At 43.9% G+C, this 13,778-nt stretch overlaps 1 protein-coding gene across 1 annotated transcript in view; it reads left to right on the top strand.

The window, feature by feature from the left end:
- The window catches only part of plppr2a (phospholipid phosphatase related 2a), a 129,596-nt gene that overhangs the window by 15,911 nt on the left and 99,907 nt on the right, over positions 1 to 13,778 (top strand). Inside the window, exon 2 of the mRNA XM_037689421.1 lies at positions 8,551 to 8,643. Within this exon, the coding sequence (XP_037545349.1) occupies positions 8,575 to 8,643 (69 nt within the window). The 5' untranslated portion in view covers positions 8,551 to 8,574. The remainder of the gene's footprint in view (positions 1 to 8,550; positions 8,644 to 13,778) is intronic.

Genomic DNA, 13,778 nt, shown 5'->3' with positions numbered 1-13,778 from the left:
AAAAAAAAAAAAAAAGAATTCTCCGCCCTGCTCTATGTAGCGGCTGCAGAGCGACTCGACGCATTTTGAATAGAAATGTTGTCTCACAGTTCAAAATTGACAAATCTAAGATGAGTCTCATCCTTCCGGTCCGTTTTGGGACCAGGAAGTGACGAGAGTAGAACCCTGTGTTTTCCTCTCCTTCTGGGACCCTGGAAATTACATTTTTTATCAGAATTTCCTGAGCTTCTGCGTGGGGGGACAAGATCTGTTCTAGAGATGACAGAAAACGTCTCTAGAGTTCCTCCAAATGGGGGTTTGAGCTGTAATTGTAGCGTGAATCCTCTGCTGATAAAACGGTTCATCCATTTATCTGGAGCACACGCTCTTTGCCACTCCACTTAATGTTTGGGAAGCGGGCACGCATTTATGCTGCGTCACGTTATTTACGGACGCCAATCACGGCCGTCATGTGTGCCTCACTCAGGCTGCGGGCTCACATCCGTGCTGATGTGAGCTGGCGTGCGCTGAGAGAAAATGTGCGCACCCCTGAGCATGCTGGACTGTGGGTGAGGGCTGCTGCTGCTGCGGGGGCGCGGCGCGGCGCTACTGTGCTACGCTCAGGAGCTGTGCGCTGAGGAGGCAGTGCACAGCTTGGGCTGCGTTGATTTAAACCCTGTTGGAGTACACCGGCTTGCTTGTGTGGAGGATGTGTGAGGAAAAGCTGCTGTGAGATCGTACAAACTGACAGTCAGGCTGAAATCAGACACTTTAATTCCTGAATGATGTTTACGTTTTATTCCAAAAACTCAAACCATCATTATGCACACACATCCTCCACAATGAATAATTTTAAAATCTTCTCCCCCGTGAGCCCTGTGGCTTGTCGGGATGAGGAGGGCTGTACTCTGACGGGAGGGGCTGGCGGAGGAGCGGAACAAGAAGACGCTGCTGCAGCTGTGGCGCGTCTCTGCTGTCTCGGCCACGGCACTCTCTCCAGCGGGTGGTGGTGGGGATGGCGAGAGGAGGGGTGCGGCTTAATCAGATGGCGCGCAGTCTCCGACACCTCCTCCAGCTTGAAAATTGGCTCCGAACAGCATGTCCGTCGTGATGGGGCCTTCCAGAGAGTCCATTTGCAGCTTCTCCGACAGGGAGGGGGAGTGACAAGCCAGGTGGACCTCTGAACCATTGTCATCCAGGCTGCAATGCGAGACAAGGCAGACAACAGACGAGGCACATGGGTTGAGGGTGACGTCAGACGCCTGCAGAGGGAGCTCTTCGTCTCCTGAGGCAGGTCTGTCCCTCCGGACCCTGAGATGCTATACGTCAGCGGTGGAACGTTATTGTTTGCTGTGGCCGCCTGGAACATATGCTGGTGAGCTCGGTTGGAGAGCGACATCACCGTCTGGTCAGGCCTCCCCGGAGGTGCAGGACGCTGGTCCAACCTGGACATCTTTGCTCCGAGAGCCTCCGCCAGGTTTGGCTCCAGGGGGGCACCGAGGGAATTTCCTCTTGGTAAAACCCCTCCACTCTGGTGATGGTCGCAAATGTGGAAACCGGCGCTCTCAGTCTACCAGGTCCGGCTGCAGCCTTGTTCCAGTAGGATGTCACTGCTGGGAAATGAGGCTAGATGGGATCAGGACGGCGAGCCGGAGTGGAGCCAAAAATCCTTCCAGCTAGATCATCCGATCTGGGCGGGGGAAGGAGAGGGACAGAAAAAAAGTCCCTTCATGTCAGCCGCCTCCTAGATTATGCCGAGCAGCTCCGAAAGGAGATCGACAGCTGGGAGCGGTGTGGTCGCCGATGCGAAAAGGCCCGGGGGGGTGAGCATTCACTCAGCCCCTGTCGTTCCAATACTACGCTCGCCAGGAAGGAGTGAGCAGCGGGGGCTGCTGCTGACGTCGCCTGTCCCGGAGGAGCCATCCGATTCGCTCCGAGAGTCGGCGTTAAAAGGAAAAAAGGGTCGATGGCGTTGTCCAGCGTGTAGCAACCCGCCACTGAAAAATATCCTCTGCGCTTACCTTGAAACAAGGCTGCTCATCTGCTCCTCCTCAGGGAAGAAAACTCATCAGGACGGCAGGAGGTTGGCATGGCGGGACCCCAGGCAGCCTTAACAAAGGTTGTGCCGGTCAAGCTGGACAACTTCCCTTCTTCGTTCTTCTGACAGTGCTATTAGCTTGCTGAAGAAAAATGGGAGCCGATTACCCGCTCTTAACGTAATTCATACGGACCAGGTGGGGCCCACACAACAGGTGGGCGTGGACTAAATTTTTTCAGTGCGATGCTTTGCATGACGGGATAAACCCACCAGCGACAGCTCTTAAAGGGCGTAGGCTATACAAAATAGAACACAGTTATGATCCTTGCACACAAAATATTCTGTAGTTTTCTAAAACTGCTGCTAACTGGCCTACTGGTCATAAGTTGAGGGAACTGATAAGCAAAATGTAGCTGTAAAGGAGATTTTTCACTTCTATAATTAAAGAAACAAGTAATATGCTTAAAACTTACTTTGTCGCAGATAATTGTGTAAACAACCTTTTTTCTTGAGGTTTTTCTTGACAGTTTATAAAAGCTGTCCAGTTCTTTCAGTGACTTGTTGATCACTGCTCATCAGGAGCTGCTGTGAGAACAGAGAATCTGTGTCAGTCTCCAACACTGTTTCTCTGCTCTGCTTGGTGAGCAGTGCACAGATTTTTCCATACTAATGAAGCTGCAAAGTCGTCACCAACATGCACAGTTTGAAAATGTTTCTCAGGATGATCAGAACACTGTATTAACCCCAAGCTAGTTTCATTTGAGCTTTATTATTCACATTTTTTGAAGAACTATCAGTGGCTCAGTGGTCCACTTCTCAGATATTTATAATTTGGTTCTTCTCTGCCTCCTCTCAGGCCACCTGAGCCATTTCTTTAAGAGATAATTATACCTTTAGGGAATCTGTGAGCAAGCACTTATTCTCCTGTGGGTCAAAGTGTGGGAGATTGTGCTGCTTCAGATCTAGGCAGTAAAACAGAAAAACAATATTTCCATCTTTATCTTCAAGAGATGAAACAAGAGTCATTTTTCTTTCTATTGTACTTTTTTCCTGCTGTCTCAGTTGGTTTCCATCAAATGGAGTTTTTGCTTGTTCACAATGACAGCTATTCTTTGGACAAGTATCACATTTAAACTACTGCACACACAACTAACTCTAAAAGCATTTTTGCTTTCCACATTGCAATGTTCTGAGAGCTGCTAAGAGCTTGAATTTATGTTTAATTTATCCCTCAGGCCTACTATTTCCTACGGCCAAGAAAGAATTAAGAGGAATTCTCTCCAATACATAAACGCAGTTGGCCTGGCACAATCTGGCAAACAAATTTTTGCAAAGTGTGACAACAGTGATCGCACAGTGTCTGTTGCTAGCAGCATGTCTTGGTGTTTATCTGCCACACACAGACATGGTTTAATGGTCATCAGAGTTTGAAGTAGGACTGGTCTTGCTGGCCTCTTGCCAAGGCTACAACTATTATTGTGACAAGGTCGTTAAAACAAACTATCGGAGACGTTCTGGTGTGGTGTGATCTAGAGAGTAGCTGAATCCTGTTGAGATCAGTGAGTGTCATGCCAGGGTTAGAGTATAGAGCATGGCGAGGATGCCTTAGAGCATCTTATGGAAAGTAGAAGGAAAAACTAAGAAAATACCAGTGCCACGATTTTGTTTTCACTGACAGAGGTTTTCCAAATTTGCCACAATGCAGCCACACTATAACAGATTGCAGAAATTGTAGCAAGAATCCAACATTTTTCAGTCAGGTCATCTGGACAGTTTCTTTTTTTGTGCTGAAACGTTTCGCCTTCTATCTGGAAGGCTTCATCAGTCAAGGAAACACACAACACAAAACTGATTCTTAGCCCAACAGCTTACTTCAAAGTGGAACAAACCAGTTATGTTGGTGCTAAGTTGGTGTCTTTGGCATGCCTCCTCCTCCATTGCCGGCCCTCTTGTTGACAGTCGTTCCAAACTGGTTGATAACAACAAAGTCCATGCTCAACAATCCAGGTATACAATCCAACATTTTTCAGTCAGGAATTGTGTTGTGTGTTTCCTTGACTGATGGAGCCTTCCGGATCGAAGGTGAAACGTTTCAGCACAAAAAAAGAAACTGATGACCTGACTGAAAAATGTTGGATTGTATACCTGGATTATTGAGCATGGACTTTGTTGTAGCAAGAATCATTATCCAGTGTGAAAGTTGGCCTGACCACAACAAATACCCTTCATGTACAATGAGATATAAAAAACAACATTATTTTTTTTTTAACCTTCAGAAAGTTTGTGTGTCTGTATTTGGATCCTCCATTCATGACTGTGGTTGATTTGCTGTTCTGTTTGGTAAGTGTAAGGCCCCTAAAGTTGCTTCTTGCATGGCATGTTAACAGTGTTTCCTGTTTGATCACATTGTGGCTGTAACAGTTAATGTCAGCGTTTGAAGCAAATATGTGGCATAATGAACAACACTCTGAGTTTGTGTTGAGGATGACTCTCAGCTGCTACCACACCAAATTGTAGCGAGCTGTGAAAATTATTGAGATATAGTCATTTCTGTATTGGCTAATGATGTTGGTCAGCTGTGGTTGCCTTAAATAGGGTGAGTTCAAACATTGCTCAATTCTATTTGTACATCCAATCACTTTCATCAAAATTTATTCAGTGTCTCATAAGATATTTAGTTGACTGATAAATAGAAAGCTCCATCTTATATTACAGATTTTACTGTTCCATAATTTTCTAACAGAGCACTTCACTCTCAGACTGCAGGTTTACTTGTGGTTCCTAGAGTTTCCAAAAGCAGAATGAGAGGATGATATTTCAGTTTTCAGGCTCCTCTCTTGTGGAACCAACTTCCAGTTTCTGTCCGTGAGGCTGACACATCATCCAGTTTTAAGACTCGGCTTAGTTTCCCGAGTTGTCCTTTAGTTACAGTATATTGCTATAAGCTTAGGCTGCTGGAGGACAATCAGACCACATTTCTTCACTCTGCTGCTGTCTTTACTTCCTCCACTCTGTCTGTTTTGTATTTGTAATTATTTCTATCCTTAACATGTATTTTGTCTTTCTGTAAAGATTCATGTTTCAGGCCCATGTTTATGTATTTTATGCTTGTCCTAAACTCCTCCACTCATCACCTTCACTCAGTTCACCTGTGTCACTCCCAGTCTCCGTCCAGCTGCACCTGTGCACTGTGCTAGCACTTCCCAGTCTCTGCCAAATTATCTTATCGTCTCGTGCCTGAAGTAATCCATCATTCTTGTTCCTGCTCTTGTTATTGATCCACTTCATGACCATGAATTCCTCTCTTTGCTGCCCTGCCCATAACAGATAACTTCTGCCCATTGGATACCTCGACTCTCGCTCTGCTTTCTGACCACAGATTCCCACTAAACCCCATGATAAGTTTTGCCTTTTCTGCCTCTCTGTTTGACCCACATTGTATTTTGACCACAATCGCAGACCCAGAACTCAAGGAGTTTTTAGTTCCCAGAACTAAGCTCCACAACCTGTAGAGGAGTGTTTGTTGGACCTTCCAGGTTACACTCACGTATCAAGTGATCTGGCTGTACCTCCAAACCTCCCTCACTTGAATGTCATCACAGCTTTTGCATCTCCGCCTGTGATCAAACTCTGCAGAGTTTCAGTTAAGCGTCTCCCTCAGGAGTTCTTCTTCTTCTTTCAGCTTTTCCCTCTTCAGGGGTCGCCACAGCGAGTCATCCTCCTCCATCTCACTCTGTCCTCTGCATCCTCTGTCCTCACTCCAACTACCTTCATGTCCTCTCTAACTGCATCCAAATATCTCCTTTTTGGCCTTCCTCTTCGTCTTTTTCCTGGCAGCTGAATTTCTAACATCCTTTTGCCAATATACCCACTGTCCCTCCTCTTGACATGTCCAAACCATCTTAGGCTGGCCTCCCTAACTTTATCTCCCCGTTCTTCAACCTGTGCTGTACCTCTGATGATCTCATTCCTAATCTTATCCATCCTTGTCACTCCTAAGGAGAACCTCAACATCTTCATTTCTGACACTTTCAGTTCTTTCTCCTGTCTTTTTGTCCATGTCTCTGTCTCCAGACCATAGAACATAGCTGGTCTCACCACTGTCTTGTAAACTTTTCCTTTGACCTTTGCTGACACCCTTTTATCACAAATCACTCCTGAAACTTTTCACCATCCACTCCATATTGCCTGGACTCTCTTTTTCACCTCTTTACCACACTGCCCATTTTCCTGGACAGTGGACGCCAAGTACTTGAAGTCCTGCACCTTTGTGACCTCTGTTCCTTGTAGCCTCACTGTTCCACCAGCCTCCCTCTAATTCACACACATGTACTCTGTCTTACTATGGCTGACTTTCATTCCTCTTCTTTCAAGTGCATACCTCCACCTCTTGAAGTTCTCTTCCACCTATTCCCTGTTCTCACCACAGATCACAATGTCATCTGCAAACATTGTCCACGGGGGTTCCTGCCTGACCACATCTGTTAGTCGGTCCATCACCAGAGCAAACAAGAAGGGGCTCAGAGCCAAAACTTGATGCACTCCCACCTCCACCTTGAAGCTGTTACTCCTACAGCACATCTCACCACTGTCCTGCTGTCCTCATACATGTCCTATACCAGTCTAACATACTTTTCTGCCACTCCAGATTTCCTCATGCAATATCACACCTCCTCTCTTGGCACTCTGTCATATGTTTTTTCTAAATCCACAAAGACACAATGGAGTTCTTTCTGACCCTCTCTGTACTTCTCCATCAGCATCCTCAAAGCAAAGATGGCATCTGTGGTGCGCTTTCTTGGCATGAAACCATATTGCTGCTCAAGGTCACCTCTTTTCTAAGTCTTGCTTCCACAACTCTCTCCCAGATCTTCATTGTGTGGCTCATCAACTTAATTCCCCTGTAGTTGCTACAACTCTGTACATCACCCTTGTTCTTAAAAATGGGCACCAGCACACTTCTTCTCCATTCCTCAGACATTTTCTCACCCTCATACAGGCAATTTTCTCCGTCAGCAGTTCACCTCCTGATAAATCTGTTTTATTACTCCTGTGTGTGGTTGAATTTCTGGGTCCCTCTCTTAACTCATTACATGTTCTTTCAATAGACAGTACATCTGGTCCTGTCATTCTCTGTTTTTCCATTCCTCCTTCCTGTCCTCTCAAACTCAGCTGGTCGAAGCAGATGGCCACTCATCATGAGCCTGGTTCAGTTGGAGGTTTCTTCCTGTTAAGATGGAGTTTTTCTTTTCCACTGTTGCCTTTGTGCTTGCTCAGGATGGGAGACTGCTAAAGTGAAGATTCAACACAATCTGCTGCTTCCTTGGATAACGTTTACCAATGGTCTTTTATAATGTATGTGAATGTTTGTGTTCAGCACTCAGAGACAACTTCTGTTGTGACTTGCTATATATTGAATGGAAATAAAGCTAAAGTGTACCTTTATTCACCTTTTAAAATCTGAAGTATGTGTTCACTCAACAATAGTAACTTCTGACCATTCAAGGATTCAAGGTCCTTTATTTGTCATTCCACCACGTGGGACACATGTGGTGGAATGAAATTATGTACACAGGGTCCCAGTTACATCCAACAAAAATATTAAAATGTAAAAGAAAAACAGTAATAAGATCAAAGATTTGAACTAAGAAAAAATGATAACTACAAATACACTAAGCACTAATAGCATAAAATCATTATGTCGAACAGCAGCACGAACATGAGTCTGTGTGAGCAGAGGAGCACGCATAAACATAGCAACATGAAACAGATCAGCAGCAACATGAAACAGATCAGCAGCAACATGAAACAGATCAGCAGCAACATTGAAACAGATCAGCAGCAACATGATGTAATTTTTCACAGTGATTATTCTGGTTAGTGATTCATGAGTATAACAGCTTCAGGGTAGAAGTTGTTCCTCAGTCTAGTGGTTCTACACTTAATGCTCCTTAAACTCCTTCTGTCTGAACATTAATTTAATGACCAGAAAACAACAACAATAAAACTTGTACCGGTATTTTGAGAATGATCAGGTAAAGGGTTAAAATGAGAAAAACTTCAAAAAGTCCGAAAATCTATTGATGAAGATCCACTTCAACCAAAATGGTCATGAGAAAGACGGGCTCTTTTAAAGAGTTATTACATTTTATGTTTGGACACCCGCACATGTTGAAAATAGTCACCTGTCATTACTTGCTTGTAATAATAATCATTTGCCAAAGGCAAAGTGTAAAGGACCAAAATGCAACACATATTTTGCTTCTTTATTTTGCCTTTGTTTGATTGTTAAAACACCATTATTCTGAGTTACTAAGAAATTATTTTACTTTTATTACCTTAATGTATTGTCCAATGATGCTGCATGTGAATGAACAACAAATTAGGTTTAGAAATGAATGAAAGTGTGCAAAGACAGAGACAAGATAGTAAAAGCTCAAAAGACAATTTGTTTTGAATACGTTTTACAAAATCTTGGACTCTGCCTACTGCTCTCAGGTCAAACTAAACTGACTCGCCTTCCTTCCATTCAGGGGTAAGAAGACCCAGAGAGAGGGATGGCAGTGGAGGAGAAGCCCAACGTGAAGAGCAGCAGCTCCATCGTTCCCTGCTTCCTGTTTGTGGAGGTGAGCTGCATGCCATGAAATATATTTCAAATTCCTGATTTTATCAAATCCCAGCTAAAGCATGGAACATCTCTTCCAGCTTACAGCACAGATTCTGTAAAAGTCAGGATCTTGTTTCTCAGTGTTTTCATGTTGACTCCTAGTTTTATTTTCCTACATCTGCCTTCTCTACACTAAGGATAAACTCTGTCTCTGAGATTTGACGGTCTGCCTGACCCTCTAGGCTGTTTCTTCTCTTTGCACTTCTCTTTTCTCACCTCTAATCTCCGCGGTTCATGAGCAGAGCTCGGGACACGCTTTTTGCTGCTGTGATTTTCACTCGTGTGTCACACATCCCACAGTGTTCCAGCACCAACGGCAGCTCAGGATCTGTAAGACAGCTTCAGTTTTTATCTGTCATGTTGAGTATGTTGAGATGATCTGTAAGCAGGATGATTCATTAACGTAACTGTAGTTGACCCAACATACTGTAGACCATGTTTGATTTTTATGTTTTTAATTTTCAGCTGCTGCACGTTGGTGTCTGGAGTCTTATTATAACCTCAAAGGTCAATGTGAGCAATAGACTAAAAATGCTTCGACACAAGTAGCTGCAGCCCTCCTGGCAATTGTGCCCTTATCTGTTTATGCAAGCAGTCAGATGATTCAGAGGAAGTCCCTGAGCAGTCTGTGAGTTGTAACTGAGGTGGAGAGAGGCACGAGCTGGTGATCTAATCACATGGTTTGTTACGCAGTCAGGCAGACATTCTCTAATCATTCACTGAAAACAACCTTCAGACTGCTCCAGATGATACATCATGTAAAGAGTTACTCGGTTCTTTTGAAGAAATAATGTGAAAAGTTAATATTTCCCCTGTTTTCGATAGTTCTTTAAGGAACTAGTTTTATTTGTCTGTATTACTGAGTTCATATGTCATCCACGGGGAGTGGTGGAGGTTAGAGAACGTTGGCCTGTGATCGCAAGTTGACAGGTTGACAGTTGACACCATAGTCTGTGACCACAGTATATTGTGACTGTAGGTGACGCTGTTGCATTTTTACACCATACTTTGCAATATCTGATAAGCGCTATCATATTCTGTGACCGTCTATATTTCCATAATAGTCATGATATTAGTGGTCATATGTTACTTTTTATTCCTTAGAGGAAGTAGAGAGTCAGCAGAAACAGTTTGGCTCAAGTATTTAATGTTTTTCTATAAGTTACATTGTGGTCACACTATCTGATAAGCGCTATCATATTCTGTGACTGTCTATATTTCCATAATAGTCATGATATTAGTGGTCAGATTTTACTTTTTATTCTTTGGAGGAAGGAGACAGTTAGCCTCCTTCCTCTAAAGAATAAACATTAACATCTGCTCACTAAAATCATGAGGATTATGGAAATATAGACGGTCACAGAATATGATAGTGTTTATCAGATATTGCAAAGTATGATGTAAAAATGCAACAGCGCTCCCTACGGTCACAATATACGGTGGTCACAGAATATGGTGTAACACCGGTTTGATTCCAGGCACCGACAACAACAAAATTTGGGTGGGAAAGGTGAAACACTTGTCTCCACCTTCATTTTCCCCAGTCTGGGCCCTTGAGCAAGACACTTAACCCCCACCATCTGCTCCCTGGGCACCCTCGATAGCAGCTCTCTGCTCCACACTGTGGTAGCTCGGTGGTCTGTGGTTGTGTCAGGAAGGACATCCGGCGTTAAAACAATTGCCAAGTCTTCATTTGAGTTAGTTTGCTGTGGCGATTCCTGAAGAAGGGAGCACCCGAAAGAAGGAAAACAACAACAAAAAAAGAGTTTATACGTCATCTGAATGGGATGGAGACCAATCTTAGTTATTTCACTGTATTTATCAAAGTGATGTTTTATGAACTTTAAATCATCATTAAGTTTGCATTACGTGCATTTTCAACAAAAATAGGATCATGCTCCTCCTGGAAGTGCCCCAAGCTGCATCTGAAGGGCTACAGCTAGCTGCTGCTGCTATGTCAGTGCAAAGTTTTCATGAGCCAGTGTGTTCTCTCTTTTTTTTAATTTTTTTATTGAACTTGTTTTAAGATGGCAGCAGTCCACTTTGATCTGGAGTTTATCATGTTTTAGAAAGAGTTGGGACCCATGTGCTGCCAGAAACCCCAGAATGCTCAAATTTAAAATAACATGATCTTCATTAACAAAAAGCTGACAAGGCATCAAAAGCACTCACTAGTAGAACTCAGAAATATATGAAACAAACAAACAAACAAACATGAATGACTTTGAAAGCAAAATGCACAGTTAATAAATGAGGAAAAACAACACAAGTATTAAATGGAAACAATTGTGGGATAATATCCTGATGCATGCTCAATAATCCAGATAGATTATTGATTACTGATGGTCCTCCTTTATCATGTGAACAGCTAGTTCTGGATGTCAACAACAAACTGGTTGATCCACTATGAGAAGGTGTTGTTAATACAACTGCATTTGTTGCAGCTTCTCAGACTGAAGAAGTCTTATGGATGAAAAAACAAAACGTTTCAACAAAGAAGAGTCCGTCCAAAAGACCTGATTTAACCATGTTAGATAAATGAGGGAGAAACGACAACGCCTGGGGAGACAAAATGAGGATCAGGTGAGAGTGGGGGAGGCAGGAGCTGAACTATGAGGGGGGAAACACCGGGGAGGCTGAAACACAAGTGAAACAAAATACCAGAATCACAGAGACAATAAATAATTAACACTCAAGAAGACACAGATCATGACAGACTTGACTAGTCATGAATTAGCTCTTCAGTTATGTTAGACATGAGCTCTGGATTCTCCAGCTGAGCTTTTCAAAGAACTATCTACAAAAAATATGGATGTCATGTCTGTGCTATGCTGTTTTCATGACCCTTTTCACAATCGAGTCATTGCACAGACACAACGCCAACACGGTCAGTCAAATTCTCAACAGCCAATCCATGCAGTGTGTTTGGGCCTCGCACCATAGACACCATCCCAATGATACACCATCATGACCATGAAGTTTGATGATCAGAATCATTGCAGACTTATCACTTCTTACATCCACTGTGACCAGGGTCTCATAGAGCAGCCACAGTGTAATATTTAACACGTTTAGTGCATTTCTGATCACTGCCATCATCATAAACCATGAAAAATACATTAGCAGGCATAATTGATACACCACATGAATCAGTCTCTAATCGTTATAATCATTACACAGAGTAAAGCAATGTGAGCTTGACCCAACACTAAGAGACACAATCCATTAAAATACAATGAGAAAAGGGTGGCATGGTGGTGCAGTTTGTAGAGCTGCCGCCTCTCAGTGAGAAGGTTGCCAGTTCAAATCCTAACCCCTCTGAGTAGACCATGCATGTTCTCTCCATGCATGCGTACTCTAGTTTCCTCCCACAGACCAAAAACATGCATGTTAGACTGATCGGTAACTCTAAATTGTCCCTAGGTGTGTGAGAGAGAGAGAGAGAGAGAGAGAGAGAGAGAGAGAGAGAGAGAGAGAGAGAGAGAGATAGAGAGAGAGAGAGAGAGAGAGAGAGAGAGTGAATGGTTGTTTGTCTCGTTTGTCTCTATGATGGACTGGAGACCTGTCCAGGGTGTTCCCCACCACTCGCACAGTGACTGCTGGATATGGGCACCAGTGACCCTTGTGACCTGAAAAGGAAGAAATTATTAAAAGATAATGGATGACAATGAAGCAAAGGAAGGCATCTGTGTCAGTATTTGAGACATTCTATTATACCTAATGAAAATGGCTGCTCACTAACAAGTCCTGTTTTAAAATTGTGATACGTTTTCACAAAAAAGACTAAGGCTCCCACAGACTCGCGCGGACATCAGTCTGCGGAGGTTCACGCATACCGGATTAGAGTTGAAGCGGACGCCCGCAGGGCATGTCCGTGCAAAGCTCAATTTTTACGACCGCGTACGAGTACTCGGTGTCGCACAATAAACTGCCCAGTGACGGACTGTTTTGTTGCAACACCAATGTATTAAATTCCCCTTCTTCATCCCTGATCTGATTTAATGGCCTTTTCTTTTTTTTCTCCAAGAGGCAAGCAAGCCCTTTCTCCTCCTCCGTTGATGCCAGGACTGAAATGGTGAGAAATGAAGGAATTTGTCACGAGTGAATTAAAATCAAGTCCAACGTGGCTGTGGGAGGGTCTGGAGATTTCCTGTTGGGCTGGTCTGATGTGTGGGCTGCAGGGCCAGCCCTTTTTTTTTTTTTAAGAACTTTTTATTAACAACATATAAACACAGAACACCACTGCGGCTGGACTGCCAGCTCTCGTTTTTTTTTTTGTTTGTTTGTTTGTTTCTGCGACCTATCAATCAAACCAGTAGGCGTGTCAGTAAATGACCAGTCGGTGAACTCAATTTGTCCCGAAGGTAAACGCCCTTTGCCTGCGGAGCTGGTTGCAGCCGCTCAGGGTGGATGCTCGAGTATGAAGTCTCAACCCTCTGCGGACAGAGCACATAGTTTCCGCACAGACTAAGGTCCCCGAGTTTGTGGGACCCTTATTAAGAATCCATCCATCCAGTATGTTTACCCGCTTCTTCCTTTTTGGGTCATGGGAGGGTCATTAGTGCCCAGATCCAGCCATCACTGTGCAAAAGGCGGGGGACCCTGGACAGGTCTCCAGTCCATCACAGGGACACATAACGAGACAAACGAGATAAATGAGACAAACAACCTGTCAGTCTCTCATTCACACCTAGAGAAAATTCAGAGTTACCAATCAGTCTAACATGCATGTTTTTGGTCTGTGGGAAGAAACAAGAGTACCCAGAGAAAATTCACGCATGCACCAAGAGAACATGCAAACTGCACCCAGAAAGGCACCCCGGTCGGGATTTTAAATGAGACAACCTGCTCGCTGAGAGGCGAGAGCTCTACCAACTGCACCACCATGCTGCCCTAATAACACCACTGCTCTGCTAATGCTTATTTTACTACTTCCATCCATCCATCCATCCATCCATCCATCCATCCATCCATCCATCCATCCATCCATCCATCCATCCATCCATCCATCCATCCATCCATCCATCCATCCATCCATCCATCCATCCATCCATCCATCCATCCATCCATCCATCCATCCATCCATCCATCCAT

The sequence above is a fragment of the Nematolebias whitei genome, chromosome 15 (assembly GCF_014905685.2).
Source record: "Nematolebias whitei isolate Nwh7 chromosome 15, NemWhi1, whole genome shotgun sequence".
Classification (NCBI taxonomy): domain Eukaryota; kingdom Metazoa; phylum Chordata; class Actinopteri; order Cyprinodontiformes; family Rivulidae; genus Nematolebias; species Nematolebias whitei.
The sequence above is the reverse complement of the archived record's forward strand: the minus strand, read 5'-3'. Positions and strand labels throughout refer to the sequence as shown.